Source organism: Grus americana, chromosome 5, assembly GCF_028858705.1.
Source record: "Grus americana isolate bGruAme1 chromosome 5, bGruAme1.mat, whole genome shotgun sequence".
NCBI classification, from domain to species: domain Eukaryota; kingdom Metazoa; phylum Chordata; class Aves; order Gruiformes; family Gruidae; genus Grus; species Grus americana.
This window is the reverse complement of record NC_072856.1, coordinates 10,490,354-10,514,317: the sequence shown is the minus strand read 5'-3', so window position 1 is coordinate 10,514,317 and position 23,964 is coordinate 10,490,354. Positions and strand designations below refer to the sequence as shown.

General features: G+C 38.1%; 1 protein-coding gene across 7 annotated transcripts; it reads left to right on the top strand.

The window, feature by feature from the left end:
* Window positions 1-222: 222 nt before the first annotated feature.
* Window positions 223-23,591, top strand: OVCH2 (ovochymase 2). 7 transcript variants are annotated; one of them, XM_054826823.1, is made up of 22 exons: window positions 223-241; window positions 3,899-4,006; window positions 6,325-6,434; window positions 7,118-7,209; window positions 8,367-8,539; window positions 9,542-9,637; window positions 10,034-10,185; window positions 10,844-11,039; window positions 12,554-12,577; window positions 14,009-14,099; window positions 14,206-14,339; window positions 14,740-14,880; window positions 15,871-16,001; window positions 16,379-16,472; window positions 17,291-17,422; window positions 17,827-17,907; window positions 18,537-18,723; window positions 20,198-20,267; window positions 20,839-21,034; window positions 21,296-21,447; window positions 21,781-21,949; window positions 22,368-22,506. In XM_054826823.1, the coding sequence occupies exons 2-22, from the start codon at window positions 3,916-3,918 to the stop codon at window positions 22,388-22,390; spliced, it is 2,535 nt and encodes an 844-aa protein (XP_054682798.1). In that variant the 5' UTR covers window positions 223-241; window positions 3,899-3,915; the 3' UTR covers window positions 22,391-22,506. The 7 variants fall into 7 exon arrangements, with proteins under 7 accessions (XP_054682798.1, XP_054682796.1, XP_054682803.1 ...); XM_054826821.1 differs by lacking the exon at window positions 223-241 and adding an exon at window positions 1,204-1,807; XM_054826824.1 differs by lacking the exon at window positions 223-241 and adding an exon at window positions 23,470-23,591 and having other exon boundaries at window positions 1,897-4,006; window positions 22,368-22,423.
* Window positions 23,592-23,964: the final 373 nt, after the last annotated feature.

The window sequence follows — 23,964 nt, the reverse complement described above, 5'->3', positions numbered from 1 at the left end:
AGGCATAACATGGCAGAACGGCATGACTGCTCAGAGATAGGACTGTATTTGTAGAGAGGGAGAGGGAAAAACATGTTTGTGAGTTGAAGAGTTACTTAATCTTTTGATTCTAGGAATGGAGAATTTCAAGGATGTAATTCCCTCAGCTTTTCAATACATAGATCTTTGAAGTAACATGAAGACTTTGGCTGAAAAAAATGAATGAAATGTGTGTGGTGGTGGTGGCGTTAAGCATATTGAAGTAAGTTTTATGCTTGTGCTATTCAGGGTCTTTTATATGCATCTTAACGTCTTTCATTTTGGGGAGATGGTACGCAATAAAGGACTTATCTTGAGAATTAAGCTTGATTTTCGTGTTACATCAAACTCAGGCATAATTTGAATCAAGTCATTGGAATTATGGTAGGCTAAAACCAGGGAAAAATAAGTTTGTTGGAAAATTAAAATGCGTGCACAATTATCAAAATGCAAATACATTTAATCCTTATTAAAACTAAATCTACTTTCAGTTAAGAACTACTGGATCCATAAATATAATACATGAATGATAAGATTTATGAAGTTTAATATTTTAAGACATTATATCTTGCTTAAAATATGAAACCGTTAATTTTCTTGAATTAAAAGGTTTTTCAATTTTCCAGCAGTGACCTTGCAAATGGTTCGGATGTGATCAGTGACCCTTGAAAGCACAGCTCATTGTGTTTAAAAAAAAAAAACCAGAACCAACTCACAACCAAACCCAACGAAAACCCCTCCAACTTAAACGTGTCTTTTCTACCAGTCTTTTAACAGGTTAATTACTAACCAGCATTTGCTGCTTGTTTTACCCTCCCCACCCTCTGTCCTTCACTCCTCATTCCCTCTTCTCTTAAACTTCACATTGTCACTAGGTGAACAAATTTTCCACCTTTCTTCCTCCTTGGACAGGAGGAGCAACACAAAGCAACTTTTCTAGCAAGAATAGAAAGTGTTTTTTTCATGTCTTGCAGTTTGGCCATCTCAGTGGTCCACTAAAGTTCACTGAAAAGCAGTCTGTGTTCCCTCTCACCGGCCCCTGGTCACCTTTAAAAACCCCTCAAAACCAGCAAAACAGAGCAACCATTCTGGAAGGTTCTGATGATGAATATTTATCTATATTCTTTGCTTTCTTATTTAAACTTATTTGTATGTGTGCATGGTTGGTTTTTTTTTAATAACCTCATAGGAAGCAGCAGCTATATACATTTCTACAGCTTCAAGCATACTTTGATTTACAAGCATTTTATTCTCCAAACACACAGCAAAAGAAGAGCCAGGCCAGACTGACTAGCATCGATTATCACCATTATTTTGGGGCTAGGGATCGCTTCTACCTGCTAAAACATGGATCAGGCCATTTTGGACAGTTAGTAATTTAATGGCTTTGTTTTTCTTACTACAAAGGTACAGGATGCTAACAGGATACGAAGCCAGCCCTGCATTAAGATTCAGAGCACATGCGTGGATGGTGATCAAGTCGTAAGATTTGACCTTTGCCTGCCTTTGAGGAATGATGCTGGTGGGGCTGCCTGCCAAAGCTGTGAGTTTTAGGAGTAATCGCAGCTATCCAGTGGGGGAAGTAGGTAGAGTCATTAGTGCCTCTGGCTGCACACAGGATAAAGATAACAGCTTCAGAAGAAAGATATGTAGGTAGCAAAAGAGGAGAACAAAGAGTAGTAGGACAAGAAAGCCTGCACTTCTGTTTTGCCATCCCAGATAAGGAGCAGGTTGTACAGAATGTGCTCTTCTGTGCTTTTTTCTTTCTGACCTCTTTGGGTGCTGCACAGTAAGTGTTGTCTCTCTGTCATAAATTAGAAATGAGCTGATTATTTCTTTATTTGCCAGTGGGCAGGATGTTTCTATTTCTCATTCGTAATATGACAGATGTAGTTTGCACAGTGTCACTTAACTGCAGAAATTTTTTATTCTTGTTTTTATATCATCCTGTTGGATAGCATCGTTCCAAAGGATGTCATGGTGGTGGGTGATGAGACAGCTCTACTGTACATAGAACTGATTTTGGGTCCCTGCAAAATACAAAGGACTTAATAAAGGAAAGCAGCCTTCAAAGTTTTTTATTAGAGCTGGAATGATACTGGTGATGCACATGTCAGAAGTTGCAGAATTGGGGATCTCCACAGCACCAGCAGGAAAACTGCAGTATTAAGAAGTTCTGTGTATTTATCACAGAAAAAGCAACTGGAAGTCAAAGTTTCTAGGACAGGGTTTGTATTCAGTTGTTTGTTATGAAATTGCATATTCAGAGTAAAAGATGGGTTTTGTTATTCTCTGACTGGCAGAGGAAAAGAACAACAAAAACCTAGAATTGAATAAATACATAAAGGATTGTTGGGATGTTGACTGGTGGATTGGGGGGAGGGGAGATGTATTGTGAAATCCTTGGCCAAATAATAGAACATATTCAGTAGACTGGGGCTAAGGGGTCAAATATAAGATTGTTTCTTTGGGAGCCTGAGCAGATTTGAAAAACAGGAGACTTGTCCATTGTGATGGTAAACACAAAAAGAGAGACTGTTTAATTACTGTTGCAACTTACTTTAAAAGAATGTCGATTTGCATTTACCTGTTGGCATCTTGAAAAAATGTAATTTTGATAAGTTATGACTATGAAGGTGTGCAAGACTGAAATTTGTATTAACATGCATGCATTTTTTTACCTCATTTCTGTCTTCAAAGTGTGATGCATTTCCCATGTGAAAATTGGGGGGTTTATGGGAATATTGAAGGTGGAAATATTGAATTATTTTTTACAAAGAGAGGGGAAGCTAAGGATCTCAACCACTTAAGCCAAGGAAAAAACTCACAAACATACTACGTTTTTCCCTGTCTTGTGTAAATATTTCTTTGTTCCCAGGTATAAATATCCCTTGCCCTTTCTGGTACAAATCAGACTTGTGGTTTTGGTCATCCAAAGCAAATCTATTGCTTCTCTTGATGACTTTAATGTCTTACTTGGTGCTTATATATATCATATGAATTTAAGATAGTTTGGATAGTGTTTTAATTGTATTTACCACTTTGTTCAGTCATTCGCAAGTTAGGCGATACTTGCTAAAACTGATGAGACAAAAGTTCTAAGTGTTGAATTTGCAGGGTAATTTAACTTATACTTTCTGTTTTGTGAAATCTTTTAATTTAGCTGCTGATGTGTTCCTTATTTAGGATTTGAATAGCCTTCTAAGAGACCTGCACTTAAATTGCTATTAAAAGTGGAGCTTAGCCATCAAAGTGACTTGGAACTGGCGCTGCTGATTGCGGCAATACTGAAATATTTTTAAAAAGCTGAGCCCTGTCCTCCTTAGTTACCTTTCAAAAGTGGGACATAAACACTTCTCTTTTGAAAAATGACACTTTGATGCAGAGAGCTATCTTTGTCTTGTACAACACTGAGCATGCTGCCAACAAAATGATAAACTTCTGATACGTTTCTCAGGTCTGTAAAATTCACTAAATATAAAGCGTGCAGGAAATAGAAAGTATTGCCTTTTCAAAAGCTGCAGAAATTGTAGGGGCAAATAAATAGCAATTGACATTCTGTTCACGTGTGTTCTACTTTGATGTGTAGACCAGCCTGGGTAAGCGGTGCTAGCAAAGCGAGTGATTGTAACTTCATTTTGTCATTTTGCTGAAAAAAACCTTGTTTTAGGGAGGATTTTAGCTATTATTTTACAGCAAAGACTTCAGTAATGGCGTATAAAAGAATCGTGCTCCACTAAATTTGGAAAACTTATTTGTGCAGGTAAGTGCTTTATGGCTGGATTAATGAGTAACTTCTACTTCAATTAGTTGCTGTTCTCCTGCAGTGTAATATTTGGGCTTCTTTTTCCCTATAAAAACTCTCCTTGTGTTCACTCAGTCATTTAGCATCCAAAGATGTGCATTGCCCCCAGTAAGCTGCAGCTACTCCTGATGGGGATAGTTTGTATTGCAGAGTTCCATGCTGTACCATCCGCTCTTCAGAAAGGTAGGATGAAAATTTCATTTCTAGCTTTAACAGTTTTCTAAGTACTAACGGATTTGTTCTTAGGTAGTGATAAACATGGGAGTCAGTGTTGAAATAAAGAAGCTGCACTAGTTTTACCCCCTAAGTTTTTGACCCTAAGAGCTCGTAGACCTAGACAGAAAGTTGCATTAGAAGAATAATTGGTCTAGTTTTCATTGTTTTTGTTCCAATCCAAGTCTGTAACTGAAAGTTATATTTTCATGAGTAATTCTTATGAAACTTTTGTCTGATTCCTTGATGTTTCAGAATGAGTAACATTAAATAAAATTAAATACTCTCTGATTTGCAGCAAGTTAATGAAGGTCATGGTTTAGCTTGTTACCCATGGGCTGCAAACAAAATACAGTGAGTCCTCTCTTCCATTGTCTTACATCTTACAATCCAGAGTATTCTTTTTTGGAACAATTAATGATTGCAGCTGTTCCTGTTTGTTCTGAAGATTTACTGATTTACAGCAAACTGGAACGCAAATCAGATCTTGGCAGTTTGCATCACCATTTTGCTCCCATTTTCAGTAGTAAAAAAGGAAACTTATAGCTCGATTCCCTAAATTCTGCAAATCACTTGTTTTCACTGTAAAAACTCTATTTTGAACCGTCAAGACAGGTGTGGTATCGAAATCATTATAATAAGTTGCTCACTTAAGCAGTCCAAAGCATAGTATTCTGTAGAATGGTATTCTCTTGCTTCAGTGTCCTGCCATGCAGACGGATGTGATGCAGTTGACTTAGAAATCTCTCATCCGACCAGTGATCGACACTGTTCCTGAAGCAGTCTGTAAAGCAGGCAGGAATCTCTTGGGCTTACAAATGCCATAGAGCAGAAGATTTTAGAGTTTGTAAAAATATAGGTAATATAAGTTTGGTATAATATTAATATCGACGTGTAACTTTTAAACTAATCTTGTGTATGTTAGGAGAATAGACTTATTCAATACTGAAAGAAAAAAAGAAAGTTTTAGTTTGTGAATCTGATTTTTAATTTTATTTATTTATTTTTGCCCATTTTCCTGGTACCAAATTCCTTTTGGTAAAACCTAAATCCTATCTTTTAAAATTTTATCTCTCTTTCCTCTTTCCCTTTTCCTCACTGTATCTTTGCACATGGGAACAAGGTGAGTAGAGTGAGAAAGAATGAAAAAAATCAGATAAATGAACCAGGTCAATTCTATATAAAGCCTTTTTTATTTAGAACCTAGGGTAAGCAGCATTGTGTCAGCATTATTGTGACACTGTAATCACTTGCATTAGCCATGCTAATTCTGAGGATGATTGCATAACCCTTTTTATAGGTGTTGTAAGCATTTTACGATTTGGAGTATTCCACATTTTCCAGACAGTGTATACAAGTATTGGTCCTCCATCCTTTAAGTACAGCCACCTATCTGCCAGAACAACAAAATGTTCCAAGTTTATGGATGCTAAATTTTTCCCAACATAGTGTTTAACAGAATTTGTAGTAAAATGTCTTAGACGTGTTTGGTTTCAAGGAGTTTTCATACAGCTTTAAGGGAAAAAAATAGTTGCAGCTACTGCTGGGTTTGGAAAGTGCAAAGAATTCTTCTGTTACAATGTGTAACATTGGAAGAATTGGTTGCTTTGCTTCTGTCTTTCTTAAAATACTACCAAATCAGTAGTTGTCACCACAAATGTCTGTTTCTTTACAAATACATAAATATTATCAGCTTCACTTAGCCATAGTTGATGATAATTAGTGAACTAAGAAGAAATAAAGTTGGCCCAGTAATAGATGTTCTGGAGAAATTAAGCCACCCTTGTTGGTCATCAGGGTCTATATGTTGTGCATTTAGACCCCGATTGACCAAAATATTTTAAGTACAAATGCTGAGTGTAAAGAGACTTCTAAAAGCGACAATGAAACAGTGATTTAAACCCAAAATAATTCCAACACTTGCTTGAAAGAAAATGTTGACGTTCAAAAAGTCCAAGTAAGCATGGACCAAATGAGAACATTAGTGTATATATATACAGACACACATGTGCTCATGGCAGGTAAAATTTAATATTTGTGATAAAATTGAACCTAAAAGTGCTCATCTGGAAAACTTCTGCAATAAAGTACATTGCCTTTTTCTTAGCCCAATTTAGCCTTAGTCGGGGCAGTTTGTATTAGGAATTATAAAATGTGGTTCCTGTCACGGAAGAGAGATTGCACGCACTTCTGCACCAGGCCATGCCTTCAAATGCTATGTTACTAAAAAGCAAAAAAACTTAAATCTGGACTAAATCTTTCCTTCTTTTCCCCATTTTATGCCTCAGATCCTAAATGTGGGCAGAAAGTTCAAGAGACAAAACCATGGAGTTACTTTAACCTTTTCACTCGGATTGTTGGGGGGAACCAGGTGAAACAAGGCTCACATCCATGGCAGGTTTGCACAAGGAAATGTGGTTTTATCTTCCAAATAAAGTCCTGACTTTTTATAGAAATGACAAAAGAAAAAACAGGTATACTTTATGCTTACTGACACTTATGGTGTATTGTTGAGCTCCAGCCTGATTTTATGAAAAACAGTGAAGCAAATGGAGAGAGTGCGGAACCTGTCCTGCTCTCTGATAAACGTTTCTTGTCATTTATTATTTTGTTTATCATTATTTCTGAAAGAGCATCTGTAGATTAGTCTATTGTAAAGAGGCATGGATGAAACTGCTCAGGAATAGGAGGACACCAAAGGATACCACCCCCAGCCCCCTGACTGTTGTCAAGCATCATGGATTTGCAGTGTTCCCAGTGACCTGCAAAGGAAAAATTCTCAGCTTAACTGGTAACCTTTACAGCGTGCCAAGTACCTCAGTGACTTGGCATTTATTATATGTATGTTGCTTTTATCTTGGTACCAAGTGACAGCTGAGTGGAACAGCAAGGTTTGGGATCTCTTAGATTCAAGCACCATAAGGATGCCGTGAAAGTGTGTTTGCTTGAAATGCAGCGTATACTTTAGCTATGTGAATCTTCAGAGAGTACCTGCACATACTGTCTCCTTTCTTCCTCAAATGCAATCAGAGCAGAGATAAAGATTTTCTTTCTTTGACACGCCTTCTTTATGTGGTGCAGGTTTCCTTGAAACGAAGGCAAAAGCATTTCTGTGGAGGCACCATTGTTTCTGCTCAGTGGGTGGTCACGGCAGCTCACTGTGTCTTGGACAGGTATGGATGTGATATTTCAGGAGCAGGCTGCAGGTGCAGATAAACATTGACTGTAAAAGTGTGTGTGTGTGCTGTAGCATCTTTTTGTGGCAATTAATTACAGGTACTACTCTTTCATTTATAACCAGTATTTTCCATATTTTAACAGAAAGGGAGTAAACCCAAAATATTTTAACATCTCAAAAATAATTAAGAATAAAATAAACTTACAGGGATTGATGGAGACTGATTTTGGAAGTGTAGGTAAAAATCTATACCTAACTCTAATTATTAGGTGACTGCAATTTTTTTTTCCAGAGATAGCAACTGGTAGAGTGTATGCAATTAAGTGGTGAATGGATATAGTACTGACCTCTTGCCTGCTGATGATTTTCAGCCTTAGTGCTTAAAAAAAAAAAAAAAAAGAGACATCTGTGAATATTGTATGGAAGATTTCAGTCCTGATTCTGTGGTGGCTTCACTGAGATACTAATTCCCTTATAGTTAATACTGAATCTTCGTACTAATGGGTCACCTGGAATTATAAATTTGATTTGTGTCTGGCAATGCATGTGATCACATCTTGGTCAAATTAGCCAATAACTGCAGAGTTTATATTAACTACGGAAGGACAGGCAATATCTAAATCGGCATAGAGTCTCCTGACACAAAAGAAATTCTTCAAATCTGGTGAATAAATTTGAAGCAGAATAAAAAGTTTATAATGATTGCTTTTGTGTTGCCTTGCTGTGCATCTGATCTGGTACTGGGAGCCCTAAAGCACGATTCACTATGTTTGTTTTTGAGGTATAAACTGAGAATGCTACAGAAATGTTCTTATTTTTTCTGTACATTCATATGCTCAAATCTTCCCTCCTTCTTCAAAAAGCAGTGTGACTGAACGTTTTTAAACACAGTAAGAGGATCTGGTTCCTTAGTGGACCATCAAACCACAGTCAGGAGTGTAGCTAAATCATCTTTCTTCTCAGTCCTTTTCATCTCCCAGTTTCTACTGCGGGGCATACTCAGCTCTTGCTGACTTTACATATTAAGTACTCTGAAATCTGAAGGTGAAAGGTATTAGGTATCAGTAGTAAGAACTTTTCTGTTTGAAAACAACTACATTTTTTTTCATTTTGAAGATTCTGTAGCTGAACTTTTATTTGTCTGTTCTACAGGAACATACTCCAGTACCTGAACGTCACTGCAGGAGAGCATGATTTGAGGATCAGGGAGAATGGCGAGCAGACGCTCCCTGTTAAATATGCCATTAAGCATCCCAACTTTGACCCCAGAAGGCCGATGAACTATGACATTGCCCTTCTGAAGCTGGATGGAGCCTTCATCTTCAGTAAGGCCATAGTTATCTGTGATCTTTTTCAGTGGGGAAGGTAAAGCCTTTGTTTCTCCCACATGATGTGAAAAGTCTTGAAACTCAGTTGAAACCCACTTCCCAGCTGTCAGATTATACCACTAAAAATCTCCAGAGTCTTTTGCCACTCAAGTATTTAAAATACCAGAGGTAAGTCAGAAAAATATATGTTGAATTAAATGGTTGTCTTCAGACTCCCTTGAAGAAAAAGTTATTGTTTTTTGTATGCAGAAGATTCAAATTTGACCAAATAGATGTGTTTATTTTTTATCTAAGCTGTAGGTGGAGATTTCTGTCTCTGGTGAACAGTAAAGCTAGTGAAAGGCGGAGCAGAGCTCAGAGCGTACTGCAGTGCTGTCTGTACCTTACTCAGACCTCCTCTGCTATTTGCCTGCTTTTCCCTTCCTGCAGAAAGGAGCATGGGATTATCTTCAGTAGTGGCAGGGTGGTCCATCTGGGGATGAGGAAAGGGAAGGAGAAGAAGGGGAGGGGAGGACAGCTGTTACTTCCCCATTTCCTGACCTGTAAGCCAGCTGTTGCTCAGCTGCACACTAACTTTGACTTACATTACGGTCAGGTTTTATGGAAGGCAACATCACATCAGTTTTACAAAAATTGAGGTGCATAGGAGCGTTCACCTGACACTTTGCTTTTCCAAAGGCTCCAGCTCACATCATTAGGTTGCTCTTTCTTTGCCACCACAGAGGTGAGCGACTACTTTTTTGAAGTTTGGATCATGATAGCAGCTAAGTTTAAGCTGAATGGCAAGGCCTGGGCTGAACCTTGTGGTGCTCATGGTTTTCTGTTTCCATTCCAAAACACTACAAAGTGGAGGCTCAGATGAATTGTCAAATGCCAGATTAGTTTTTCAGATGCTACAAAAATAACAATACTTTTTAGTTTTTTAAAAAAAATGAGAAAGGAAGCTTTTTGTTGATCTTTCAAATACTAATCGATAAAATTCATGTCCATGTGTGACAGGTTCATCAGTTTTGCCAGCATGTCTTCCTGATCCAGGTGAAAAGTTTGAAGCAGGATATATCTGCACTGCTTGTGGTTGGGGCCGTTTAAATGAGAGTAAGCCACTCAAATTGTTCTTTGACATTCAGGTTTTTCAGTGTCTTATTTCTGAAACTAAGAGCTTGATTGCATTGGTCATAGACAGACCAGAAGAAACCATCAACTACCCATAAGAATTGTAATCTCAAAATGGGATCTTTGCTAGCTTCTGTGCCTACCTGTGAATTATCTCAAAACGGATCACTACAATATATAGACCTGTATTTCAATTTTGGAACATTTTGAAATTTATTCAAGTAAAACTGCTTATGTACACAAAACTGAATGTTTATGTAACCATAAAATGGCTTGGAGCAAGTTTACAACTCTTTTTTTTTTTTTTTGTGGTGTATTAGCAGTGGCATTAAGTTCACCTTTCAGCATTTCTTATGAACAATTTATTTTGTATTTCAGATGGAGTACTCCCTCAGGTCTTATATGAAGTCAACCTACCAATCCTAAACAGTAAGGAGTGTTCAAGAGCATTGTCAACTTTAAAGAAGCCCATCCAAGGTGACACTATAATGTGTGCTGGATTTCCAGATGGAGGAAAGGATGCCTGCCAGGTCAGCTGAGCAGAGGGCCTTGGGTACTTGCAAGTGTTTCTCAGAAGCTCAAGGCTCTGTGTGCCTAAGTGAATAACCACACTGTAAAATGCAATATTTGGAACGTATTGATTTTGATTTGTGAATTCTTTCAAAGGTTCTGTATAAGACAATGCACTTAATTACATGTTTCCATTTTAAGTATTGCATTACTTGTATGACAGGTTCCTGAGAGCACTTTTGCGATGTATCGCAGTGCAATAATGCTTAGGGCTTCAGAACACTTGATAAATTAAGTAGTTAATGTTGCTAACATCCTAAGAGGGAAGGTAAAAAGCATGGCCTTGGATTACAGGAAGGAACGGAAGACAGATAAAGGTTGAGCGATTGTTCCTTGCCATGGAGGAGGGAGGGAAGCTCCTTACTCCTGTTTGCAAGCTGAAACACAATGGATGTGCACTGAGGAGTGAATTAGCCTGTGTATCTCCCTCTTCACAATCCTAAGACAATAAAAAAGAGTCTTTCTTCATGTTTAGTTTTTTTAATTACTATCCCCCACATTATAGGCTTGTTACTATGGCACAAAAGGCAAGTCAATAAACTCTTCAAGGCTTGCTCAGTGGTATGCACCTAGTTTTGTGAGCTGTGGATTGTGGGCTTTTACTTTATTTTTTTACAGGGAGACTCAGGAGGCCCTCTTTTGTGTCGACGTAAGCATGGTGCCTGGACTCTCGCTGGTGTGGTCTCTTGGGGGATGGGATGTGCTCGTGGCTGGATAAGTAACGAGAAGAAGAAACATTATGAAAGAGGATCTCCAGGAATATTCACAGACCTCAGTGCGGTGCTTTCCTGGATTCAAGAGAACATGAGTGCTGGTATTAAGTCTCCACAGTAATGTGTCCCTCACTTTTGACAACCCTTCTGTCTCATAATAATATTTCATTTAATTTTATCTTTTTCAAGACACAGTATTTATATTTTTCCCATTTTTCCTGGCAAAGTGCTATAGCATTCACAATGTCTCTAAGTATATGGTACTGATTGGCTATTGCCAAAACCAAACTGAGAGCATTGTAAATGCTTGCTTCTCTTCCAGTTTGCCTTCTACATGGACTATATGTGTGTGTGTATATGTGTATATATGTTTTTTTAACTTCAGGGATGCTTCTTTTATCCAGCTAGCCAGTTAGCCTGGTATTTTTTGGTTTTAAGTGGAAATTCCCCTGTTGAAAGTGTCTGATATTCCATATGCACCTTTTCAAAGACACTTGTCATTTTTCTCAGCTAAAACATGTTGGATCAGACGTTTGACTACATGGGGAAAAGTCGTGCTCTCAGATGTGTTTTTGCTTACTCTGCCCAAAAGGCTACATATGCCTTCAGTGCAGGGGAACAGCATGAAAATTATCCATCGCTTCCAAAGTCATGGAGCTGGAAATATAAATGACAGTCTGTCCAGGGGCGAACTTCACTCAGAGCATTAAGAAACTGAATTTATATTTTCTTCTAGTTTGGGCTATTTTAATTAAAAAGTATTAGAGATTGTGTTAAAATTTATGCAGAGAACTGAAAAACTGAGGAAAGGTGTTTAAGAGGTTTTGCTATTCAATGATAAGAAAAAAATTGAGGGAAAAAAAATTTTCCCATTAGAAACCAGCTTCAGCTGGTGACTGAAAAAAGAAACCCTGATAATGTCAGAGAAAAATGAAAAGGGTTTATCTTATGAAAAATATTTTCTTTTTCAGTTTTTTTTTTAAAGAGAGACAGACAAAGTCTTTTCATTAAGAATTTACTACCTGGCCCATTTTGTTATCAGGAAAAAATAATATGATTAGCTATTGTGGTAATTAAAGTGTGATTGCTCCAGTGAAGAAACAAGTACTTTGGTAGGTAAAATGAAAACACAATTCTCAATTGCATTGCACTAGGTTTTGCTCGCTCGCTCTTTTATAGCGTCACACTGGTGCAAAAGACCTTAACTGTAATTGCTGTCAGGCTTAATGTCTTTGTGTCCCTGATGTGATGCTAGCAGTTGGATTCTGCTACCCTTACCCAAAATGTATAGTATTTACTCAACAAGTATGTAGAGAGAGAGTACTGTACTGCTCAGACTTGGCAGTGGCCTCTCAATGTAGGATTAATTATAGAAGTGGCTACTCCAGAATTGTTTATTCCAAAGTCAGCATTGCCTGAACTTGCAATTTTGTTTTAATTCCAAGCCTAGTTTATTGTAGGCACTATGTCCCCAAGAAGCATTTGAATTTGCCTCTGTGCTACCTGTACAAAATTACCATTTCACATGGATAAAAATAAAGCCTACATTGTGAATATGAAACTACAGTAATTTATTCTTCTTTTTCCACCTCCTTCCCTATCCCTCCTTTATTAGATCTGAAAATGAAAAGCTCCACAGGTGAGTACAATATTTTTTCAGTATCTTCTATGTGTTAGAGCATAAAAAGACCCCCAAAATAGTCTGACATATAATCTCTGAAGGAAGAAACGTGAAGAAGCTTGACTCATCAAAGCACATTTAAATGTATACTTTAAATATGTACTTTTTTCCTCCTGGTTCTGTAAAAAAAAATTACTTATGTAGGCTTGTACTTACGTACTGGTGACTTCAAAAAGAATTTTGCCTTAAGACAGCTACATATATAAAACCATATTTTTATTGAAATGCAAATAAAATTAATGGAGAAAATGTAGAACAGAACCTCAAGCAATGCATGAAATCTAGTTAGTGAAGTGATTCTGTATAAAAATATACATTCTAAATAGAAAGTATGAGGTAAATTAGTAGTACTTTTGCGCGGTCTATGAAGAATCTACCTACTTGACTGATGTCTATTTCTATTAATGAAATGCGAACACACACACACCACCACCCCGCCCCTGCTGCCATGAAACCCAACCCTGAACATAACATGTTTTAAAGTTGAAGTCTTACTTTGATTCTGCCATGTTTGTGTTCTTGTTGGACACTCTGTTCATGTAGGTACAAGTTCACATAAAGATACTAGAAACAATTCTTGTGAACTACATCTTAAAATGTTAATTTTAGTGATCTAGAGTGAGATTTCTCAGATGATAAATGAGCTTGGGCACATGATCAGTTTGTATAGACTTGCTGTGGCCAGTGAGAATTGGGTATTTACATGCTGTTTGTGTCGTCTTGAAATTTTTTACCGGTCTTCCTAGGAGTATCAGGTGAGATACTCTTATAAGTACATGACTCCTTAAATTTGTTTTCATATACATACTTGTTGATAAATGTCTTACTGGCTTACCTTGCAAGGAGAAGAAAAGGCAAGAGGAGATAATTTTTGTAAGTAATTGTGCTTCTAGTGACACTTATCTGGAGAGGAATACTACTGCTTCTTCGATTAAAGTGTCTTTAATACCATATTTTACTGTTGCGAAAGTCTCCTGTTGTAATGTAGCTAAGGACGTTACTACAAATGGACTGCAACAAATGCTTTTCTTATGTCCTGAGGTATGCATTTTTCCTCCCTGAAAAATATTTATACCGAAATCCTCATTTAACAAATAGTTTCTTTAAGGTAAAAAGCAAGCACTGCTATTCTTACAATAAAATATGATAGTATGCTAGCAGTGCTTCATTTTTGCTCCCACATGATGTGTTTTAAAATTGACTTACTGTAATTCCAAATAAAAGAGAGAAGATAGAACACCCAACATCAGTCTGCTAGCAGAAACAAGGTACAGCTGAGCAATATTGAGTCTCACAATATTCTCTGGAATATATGAGCTTTTTGGTGTAACAGATGATCACATGTGTCAAACCTGATTCCTCCCATTTTGTTTTAACTCTACAATGCAGCATTTTGTAGCATTAAGGATGGCAAACTCCCTGGCAGTGAAGGAGAATTACATTTTCCTGGAAGTACCAAAGAGTTCTATCAAAACCACCAGTAAGTAAACAAAACACAGTCTTTCCCCAGAAACTATTCCTGGTACCAGCGTAGTTGTTTTCTTTCTGTTGCAGCTTTGTGAACAGGAACTAATTTATTGTTCCAGATTGTGCATTTGGACTCTCTTTGTACCAGAAGGGAATTATATATTGCTTCGTTTTTCTCACTTTGATATAGAGTCAGAAACATTTTGTGACTATGATTCTTTATCAGTCTATTCAAAAGACGACAGACTTGTTGGTGAGTTGCTGTACCCTTACTCTTTGAAATTATTTGTCAGTGCACTCACTCATTCTAATGGCAGGTACATCCAGTGAGGACATTGCAGTTGATTATCTTACTTATGTTTCCATGATGAATACATCGTGATATGATCTAAAATAAAAGACAAAGAGGGTAGGAGGGGAAAAGAACAGAAAATGCCCACTAGGGAACTGTGTCAGCATGTGACTTGCTGGTGTCAAGGATTTTCAATTTTTAATAGTGTTCATCTTTTATTTGGGCTAATGGATTAATAGAAAATATAGAGGAATGGATAGGCAATTTTCTTTTAATCTTTAAATTTGTATAGCTGAGTACTTAAAATGGTGCACGCAAGTATTCTCAAGTGACTAAAGACTTTAAATGGTGATTATTTCAGGGAAATTCTGTGGAGGAGATCTTCCATTACCTGTTTTGATTGGTTCCAATAGTATAAGGCTGAAATTTGTTTCTGACAACAAGGATTATGGAACTGGTTTTTCCATGACCTACAGAACTCTTACACCAGATATTCTTCCTGGTAAGCCTAAGTCTAGTAATATACCTGTCTGCACTCTTGGGTGGTGGCCTGAAGATGTTTTCAGGAGAAAATAAATCAGAGGAAGCTTCTATGATTTCTCTGTGTGGATGACGTTACAAACAAGGTAAGTGTGCTTACGCTGCCGTGTAACGTCGTGGAAAAACTGGGCTGCCAGAAAGAGATAGGATAGATCCTGTTGAGAGAAGCCCTCCTTTAACTGCCTCTCCTCCATCCACTTTATACAAGATCTCATTTCCTTCCCTACTTCCAGAATGTTTTAAAATTTAATTAATAAGATTAGTCAAATGAGCCAAATTTCCAGGTGAAAGCCACTTTGCTAGTCCTAAGCCTGCTTTCCTGGAGGGGCCCTGAGGGAAGCAGCTAATGCTAAAATATGTATATAGTGGAGAATTGCTTTCTGTTTTGCTGTGCAGAGCGGTTCACCATCACTAGGGAGCAGGCCCAAGGGCTGTCTGCTGAGTCTGGACAATCCAGTTACAAACAGACACCTGTCATTCCTGTTTCTGCAGCTTTTCCTGCTAGCTTCTTTCCTTAGCAGAGTGTAGGGAGGAATCCCCTCTGAGGGGCCTTGCCACTGCATAGTGCATCAGGAAGGCATATCTGCTGGTTGTGTTTTATGTCTCCACTCTCATTTCCAAAGAAAGTTGGCAAATATTCTTCTGACATGTCCGTGTCCTGCTCTTCTGTCACCCCACACAGGTGCCTGTGCCTGCAGTGCACTGCCTGTAGCCAAAGGGGAATGCTACAGTCGTGGGTTGAATTGCTTTTCTGCCTGGGAACAAATCAAAAGTTTTCTTTGCATCTTTTTCATGATGAAGGATTTGGCTTCTTGCTCTTGTCTGGTTCTCTTTCTTAGCTGTGTGAAAGCACCACGAGAGTTTTTCTGGATTTAATTTTTTTTTAATTGCTTTTGTGAATGATTTAATAGGAAATCATGGTGACTCCACTTTTGTTTTACTGGATTTCCAGATTCCGGCTGTGAGTCCTTAGCTGTCCTTTTTGAAGAAGGAGTGTTACAAAGTATGCACTATCCAGAGCACTACAGCAACATGGCGGACTGTCAATGGATTATTTGTGCGCCAGAGGACCACGTAATCAAGGTATAATATGAACCCTTCTTGTGTCTGCAGAATGGAAGTGGGCAAGAAGTTATGCAGCTAAGGACAAGCAGATCAAGAAACATAAGCTTGAGTAATGCTGCTGGATGCAGTTAAAAGAAATCACTTTCCATCCCAAAAGCCAGATGGGTTTTGATTTCTCCTTTAGGTTATAGAAAAATAGGATTTCCTGGTTTAAATTTTATCATGACAGATTCTTCTGGCAAATGTAATATGCTGTGTATCACCTGTGAGAGGTCTGAATGTCACAGAAACTAAACCCTAAAGGAATCATTGAGAATACTAAAGACCCTATTATAGATCTTTGAATTTTTCCTTGTGAATTTAACAAGGTTCATTTTTTCATTTTTTATTTAAAGCTTACATATCAGTCTTTTGAAGTAGAAGAGAGTGAAGATTGCTCCTATGATGCTGTGACTGTGTATGAAGATGTGGGAAAAGAGGAGGAAATTGGTTTGACTTTTGATTTTTGACGTATTTGGGGGATGACCTATTTCTTTTATGACTTTCACTAGCCCTGTTTTACAGTCTGAAATCAAGTTTGCCTCTAATCTCAGATGATGTTATAGGTACTAGTTTCAGTACCTTGAAAAATACTTGCAGGTATTGCTGTTTCTGTTACACTTACAGAAGCAAAACCACATTGAATAAAACAGTTTTGTGTATTTAAGTTCTATATGAAATGCAGTTCTGAATTCATGTAAATGAAGAAAAGGGCATAACACAATAATTTGTTTTATAGTAATGATCAGGCACAGAAAGCACCCAAGAGGTCTCCTTTTCAGAGTCAGTTGTTCTTCGCTCCAGATGAGCATTCACGTAATTCTTGCCACCTTGCTGGAAATTCCCCTGGCTTAGATTGAATGAGGAAGACCTATCCCAGTCAACTGATTTCAGCCCTTGCTAGTGCTGGTGCTTAGATTAGCACTAGCGCATGCTAGTGCTGAAACACAACCAGGGAAAATCAAGTTTCCAGTGTGTTCTATATGTAATGGCAGCCTGTGAGCATGAGTGCTGCAATAGTCTCTTGTGAAATAACGCAAGAGTTTCCCTGTTCTTATGATTACTGAACAAAGTCACAATGGCAGGAATAATAGAAGAGTCCTTCAGCCTCAGTCTGTTTCTCTGTACTCCTCTCTTGTGCGTAGTTATGTTTTACCCTCCTGTGTGAGAGCTGGAATACACAGAATATTGGGTACCCACTGTTGAAAGAGATAAGGATGAAAAAGTACATGTTAATCTGGAGTGAACCTTTGCTTTCTCATCTTTAGCTAAGTCTTGTGGATTTACCCTACCAGCACCTGTTCTAAGCTCCTCTGCTGTGATGCTGGTTGTCTTCCACTCTGATGAAACAGAGAGCTTTGGAGGATTCAAAGCTACAATCTCTTTTGTTCATGTAACAGGTAATAGAAGTAACTTGGGAAACAGCCCCCTTGGGGCAGCACGAAGGCCTCTTCAGTGAATCTGGCTAGTTAGAATTATTTTGCTCTAGGAGATTCTCATCTCATAAATTGTTTCAGTGAAAAAATGTATTGTGAACCTATTGAGGCATTAAACAAAGGGCCTATTGAGTGGGTGAAGAGAAACAATGAATCTATCCAAAAAATCAGAGTTTTGTTTTGTGCAAGAGTACTTTGGTGCATTTTAAATGGCACTTTACTGCCATGTGAAGAAATAATAGCACAGATCCCTACTGCAGAAATCTATTCCTTCTACGAAAATGATAATAAAAGAAATAAAAGTGATATTGTAATAAAAATATCACTCAAGACAGCCTGCTAACACATTTGCTATTTTCATTTGCTAGATTTAGATACTTTGGATTCAACTAGTGAAGAAGAATTTGAAGATATGGATATGACTGAAGAAGAAATACAGGTTACAACAGGTAAGCCAACCCGAGTTATATTTTCTTCATGGGAACAGGGAAGTACCTTTTGGACTATAATTTAAATGGTGTTTTCTCCAAATATTTAATGGATGCAGTTGTCCCAGAATTTGTCATTAAGACATATTGAAGAAATAGAGATGAATACTCACACTTCTATGCTTTGGCTTTAGAATAGCAGAACCTAATTTTTCTTGTTTCCTTCATCTTAAGTCATGTACAGCAATGCAATGATATTATTTCAGCTTGTACGTCAGTTTGCACTTACTTGCTTTGGTGAAAATAATTGCAAAAAGTACAGGGTAGCTGAAAATAATAACCAGCATTTTAGAACTTCCCTTTTCCCCTCTAGTACTTTATGGAGAATGGGATGAATCCATATTCATTGTAGGTTTGAGGCTAAAACTTTTGAAGGCAAGCAGTTGCTTTCCATCTTGGTCAAGCTCTGTTTTTGCCAAGATCCTCATGATATCTCTAAATATTTGGATCCTTTGTAATGAGGGAAGTTGAAAGATTTAGCAAAAAAGCAGAGGGGGAAAGCTTGAAGGTGTGGGGTAGCTCTTAAATGGGCTGTTCTTTGCTTCTGCAAATCTTAACCTCTAAAGACTTCTTGAGACATTCTGTTTCAGATTATGTTTGCGGGATGCCTTCAAATCAGCCCAGGTTCATCTTCAGTAGGATAATTGGAGGTGAAGAAGCTGTACCATACTCATGGCCTTGGCAGGTCAGCATACAAATTTCAGATGAGCATATCTGTGGAGGAGCAGTTCTCGCCAAAGAATGGGTTGTCACAGCTGCTCACTGCTTTAATTCTAAGTAAGTACACTGGAATGAACCCTTCCCTGGGAACATCTGTAATTGCATGGTGCATCTCTGCAGCGTGGTCGTTCTGCCCAGGGTGGCTGGCACAGTTTCGGTTACCACCTACTTGCAGCTTACATTGGCATAGGATTCTCTTGCTCCACACACATGTATTAGGATCACAGAGGCTACATACTTCCTAAGTAGCCTGCTTCTGTAGGCTTGGTTTTCATTCAGATCAGTTTTCAAAAGAGATGAGAAGATACCAAGTCTCTCGTCATCCATCACTTACTCTTAGGTAACTTCTTTGTGCTTGAGTCATTTACAGAGCATGTTTTCATCCAGGTAGAATCAACCTATTACAAAATTACTGAATTTGTGTAGATTTTGGAGGATACACAGGAGGCTTTTGTGCACAGGGTTGATGCCGTTCCCTTATTAAGAACCTATCAATCTGTTAAATCAGATTACATGGGAATTTTTCTGTCTTTATTGAGAAGAACCAAAAAGCTAGTCTGTGTTGCTGTCAGAATCTTTAAAATACTTTCTAAAATGCAATTTGTTTATTCATCTCTTAGGCTGAACACTACCTGACTGACTGTTTTGAATTTCAAATTAATCAAAACCACGTTAATTTAAAATTCACATACCTAGGGTCATTAAAATATTTTTAAAATCTTCCCAGGATTGCTGATAATTAGGTATTGTGGTCTGTTACCAAATAAAGTTGCAATTACTTGAAAATGAGGGTAAGCTTTCAAAAGCCCTGAATGCCAGGGTTGCCTAGACATCTATATTCCCTATTTCTTTGATTCTCTTCCCGACCCCCACAAAACTGGGAATCTGAAATGCAAGTGCTGTTTTGAATTTTGTAATTTGGCTTCTAAGTTTCTAAACATTAGTTGCGCTGCGTTGAAGGTACTGCTTTAAGTATCGTATTAAGGAGGAATTCTCTATTGCACGTGCCATCACATCAGAATTTGCATACATGGATAAATGATTCTACACAACTAATTTCATCAGGGAGTTATGTCAGGTTTTCAGGGAATAAGAAAGTTAGAAACTGCAGGGTGAAATGAAATGTTTCTGTTGCATTTCTTTATATTGTTTGATGGGTAGTTATGTTTTAGAGCTCACTCATTTTCTTCATTAAGAAGATCGGGACCAGCACTGTCCCTGGATGATGTGGACCATGCATACCCTGTGTTCTGCATCAGGCACCCCCAGTGCTTATAAAAGTGACCGTTCTCTCAGTTGGTTATGTGTTTGAGAGGTCCCACTGCCTCATCATGAGAATATTTCATGCTCCCTAGAAGTCAATGGGAAGATTTCCACAGATTTGTATGGGAGTATGGGCCTCATGAGTTCTTGGCCTAGGAATGTATAGGGCTCTAGTGTCTTTTTTGGGTGAGGGAGGATTTAAGATTTACAGGTTTCAAGAATGCTTGTATACCAGCCTGAGAATGTACCTTTTTTTTTTTTTTTTAAGGGAACTATACAGAGACTTATGGATGGTGGTAACAGGACTTCACGATCTTACAGAGCAAGAATACAGACAGGTACTGAAAGTTCTGCTGAATAATAAAATATAAATCAATCTTGCAAAATAGTTTTTAATGTAAATGTATCTCCCAAATTGTTCATGATGCAGCAATCTAACAGCCTGCACTTTGAACTTAATCTGCCATTTATGCAACAGCTTTTCTGTGACTGTCAGAGAAATTGTATCAGCATAGACCTGTGCCTTCACCAGTAATGAACTCCAAAGCTCAGTATCCTGGAGGACGTGTGAGTGAGGAGTGTATTGTCTTTAAATTCCCTGGTGACTATTACCAAGACAGAAATAATTGGGGCACGACTTTCCACTTTGCTCAGACTGGACAAATGTTTTTCCAAGACACTCTTCCCACACTTGCTGGATGGAGTTTCCTGCATGTTCCCTAATCCATATCCAAGAGGCATAATCTTGACCTGTTAATATAAGAAAGTTGATGACTTGATCAGCTGCTTTTAAATGTTTCCTCCTCTTAAGTCATCTCACATATGCCCTGAAAATTTTATAAACCTGAAGTTACTTAAGACTCAAATTCCGAAGTCATTCAGAAAATGCCAATGTCCTTGCTTTCCTAGAAAAGGCTGGTAAAGCAGTATATTATACATCCAAGTTTTAACAAGACCACTATGGACTCTGATATCGCCTTACTGCAACTTGCCGAGCCATTAGAATTCAACCACTACGTGCGCCCGGTGTGCCTCCCTGCCAAGGAGGAGGTGGTTCAGCCCTCGAGGGTGTGCGTTGTCACAGGATGGGGTGCACATGAAGAAGGTATGTGGTCTTTGCCATTTTGAAGGTAGAGCATGCTGTAGCTGTTTTTTAAATGCTACGTTGTCTTGTAACATTCATTCTGTCTATACGTTAGTTCCTGGAGAACAGACGTGGTAGAAAGTTTTCACTTGTGTAAGCTCAGCTAGATGTGCAGGGAAATGGGTGGGAGGAAAGAAATCAGGTAATTTAGATTGAGACCATTTGAAAAGGGGAAGAGTAATTCATGCCTCTACTGGTTTCTGAGATGTCTTTTACTTCAAGACAGAGGAAAGGGGAAAAAATTGCATCAGCTGGAAGTTCCCATCCTGGTGCTTGACACATGTCAGAGCTACTACATAAATCTTCCCAGTAAAGTGACCCAGAGGATGATTTGTGCTGGATTCCCTCTGGAAGAAGGCAAGGACTCATGCACAGTAAGTTACATGCATCACCTTTGCCTTCTGACACTTGGGGTGTGGGTAGACGGGTTCTGAAAAGGGGACTGTTAAAACCTCACTAAGACCTGTTTTCTTCCAAGCAAGCTGTAGGTGATTTACAGCAAAAGACTCCTTAACCATAGGATTTTAATTACTCATACTGCAAAAAGAGAGGTACTTGCCTTGAACAAAGGTTATTTCTTTCTCTGCCTTTTAAAAACAGAAATCCCCTAACACATGAGCAGCTGGGACCTCTCATAGCTGAACTGATATCTTAAAAAGATAAGGAGTGATGTTAGCTCGTAACAAGATTCCTTTGTCCTTGTGCAGGGCGATTCTGGTGGCCCATTAGTTTGTCCTTCAGAAGATAACTCAGGATTTTACACCCTTCATGGAATCACTAGCTGGGGCTTGGACTGTGGAAAGAAAAGCTACCCAGGAGTATACACAAATGTTGGTGGTTTTGTTGACTGGATCAGGCAGAGTGTTAATAGTAGTGGTATGTATGAAAAATAAAATAAAACTAAATTAATCTTTTTGCTATTGCTAGATGCTTAATTTGAGGCCTTTTTCAGGGTGCCGTTTTTATATTTGGGTGTCCAGCACTTTCTGAAGTCTTGGCTGTGTAAAATACCCCTAGCTGAATGCCCAGAAACAGATGAATCTAAATCACTAGTCACTACTGAAAATCTTATTTCTACTGGATGTATTATTATTATCCTTTCTATTGTATTTCTCTTGTTGATGAATAGTGTTTTCCTTACTGCTCCTTTGCTGCCTTATTTCTCAGGGTTGGGAGGAGGTAGGGAGGCATGAACTGACACATGACAGCTGAGTTGCTTTGAGAAGTTTACAGACTGCCTTTGTTGACAATCTTTGCAAAGTTTACCCTGTTGTGTTTTTTCTCCTTTTTGTAGATCTCCCCATTTTCATGGTGTGACTGTCAAAAAGAGCAGTTCTGATGGACCGCATGGTAAAACATTGCCAAAGCACAAATGTCATTGAAAGCAAAATTAGCATTAGTTCATGACTAGAATCTGTTCACCAAAGTAGCTGATTTTTACCCTGGTGAATTTACTGCTGATTTACCGGAATTGAGACTTTGGCCTTACGCACGTATGCTTGGGGCAGACACAATTTACTTGCAGGCTTTTGACAATTTGTTAATCTGTATTAGAAGAAAAGAGAGGGAAAATAAGCCAACATATGCCAAGCACGTCCTTGAATGTAGTACTGGAGAGCATAAAAATACTGTGGAAATGAGATGAAATAAGGTCGATGAGAGTGTTACCTCTGGCTCTGAGAGGACCAGTGGCAGTGGTGGTGCATCACTGAGGGGCAGAAGAACACTGTCTAGTCATTAGTGATGTGAATCAATCCAGTTGCTGGGAAAAGGATACCTTTAATATAATCATTCTTATTTTAACAAATTTTGTGTTGTTTAAAGAGATAGAAGTGTTTGAAAGGACAAGTGTTACTGGCCAAGGGCCTGTGGCACCATGCAAGAACTGACGGCTATCCTTATTAATCTATACATATAATTAAAGAGCTACTGTGTAATCCACACACTGCAAACTGAGCACATTTACTTGTAAATAGCAGTTTGTTTAATGACCAAATGGCTGCTTAAACAAGAAATTGTGATGACAGGCTCCAATTAGCTTTGCAGGCTGTTCTGTGCACAGTCTTAGTGTTTAGAAACTAGATCAGTATGATAGTACAAAAGGTAACCCAAGTGTAATCCTCTTTGACTCAGTGGTCTGGAAAATAACTAGAAAGGAAGTAAGATATCTCATTTGGTTTCTGTTGACATTTATGGCAAAAACCATTAGAGATGTGTTTCCCATACATGCGTTTGATGTCAGTAACCCTGCTTTTTGGGTGACATTAGTTTTAGAACTTCTGATTATTTTACACATATAATTTTATTCTGTAGCTGGGGAAAAAAAAAATCTCTACCTTTATTCCCAAATGAACATGATAAATATTTTTCATCAGTTTCTTCTTTCCACTGTAAAGTTTTAGGCAAAAGCCCACAAAATAATCTGGAGCATGAGCTTTCTGTAAAAGTATGAAAATTCTTCATGGTGGAAGGACTATGGACAAATTCAGATTAAGTGTTAAGGCCCAGCTGTGTTGTTGATGGAGTATGCTTGTTCTATCTTTGAAGAGATCTTCGGAAAGCAATGGAGGGAAAATATCCTTTGTAATTTTTCATTATGGAACTCTATTATTGCGCAGTTATGGTGGAAGTTGCTATTAGCTAACTATCGGTTTAACTATGCTGGGAGCAGATGCATCTAATCACTCGGTCGTGATTCTGTTTTGCTTAACAAGAACAAGATGACTTAAAATAACTGTAAAGTTTTTATCTGCCTATTAATCTAATGTAGGGATATCAATAGGTGTGTTCAGAAAAAAAAAAAGGGATGGGAGAACTACAGGTATCAGCTGTACTAGCCCCTATGGAATGTAGTGGTTATATGCTGATAAATTGACATTGCTTAAAAAAAT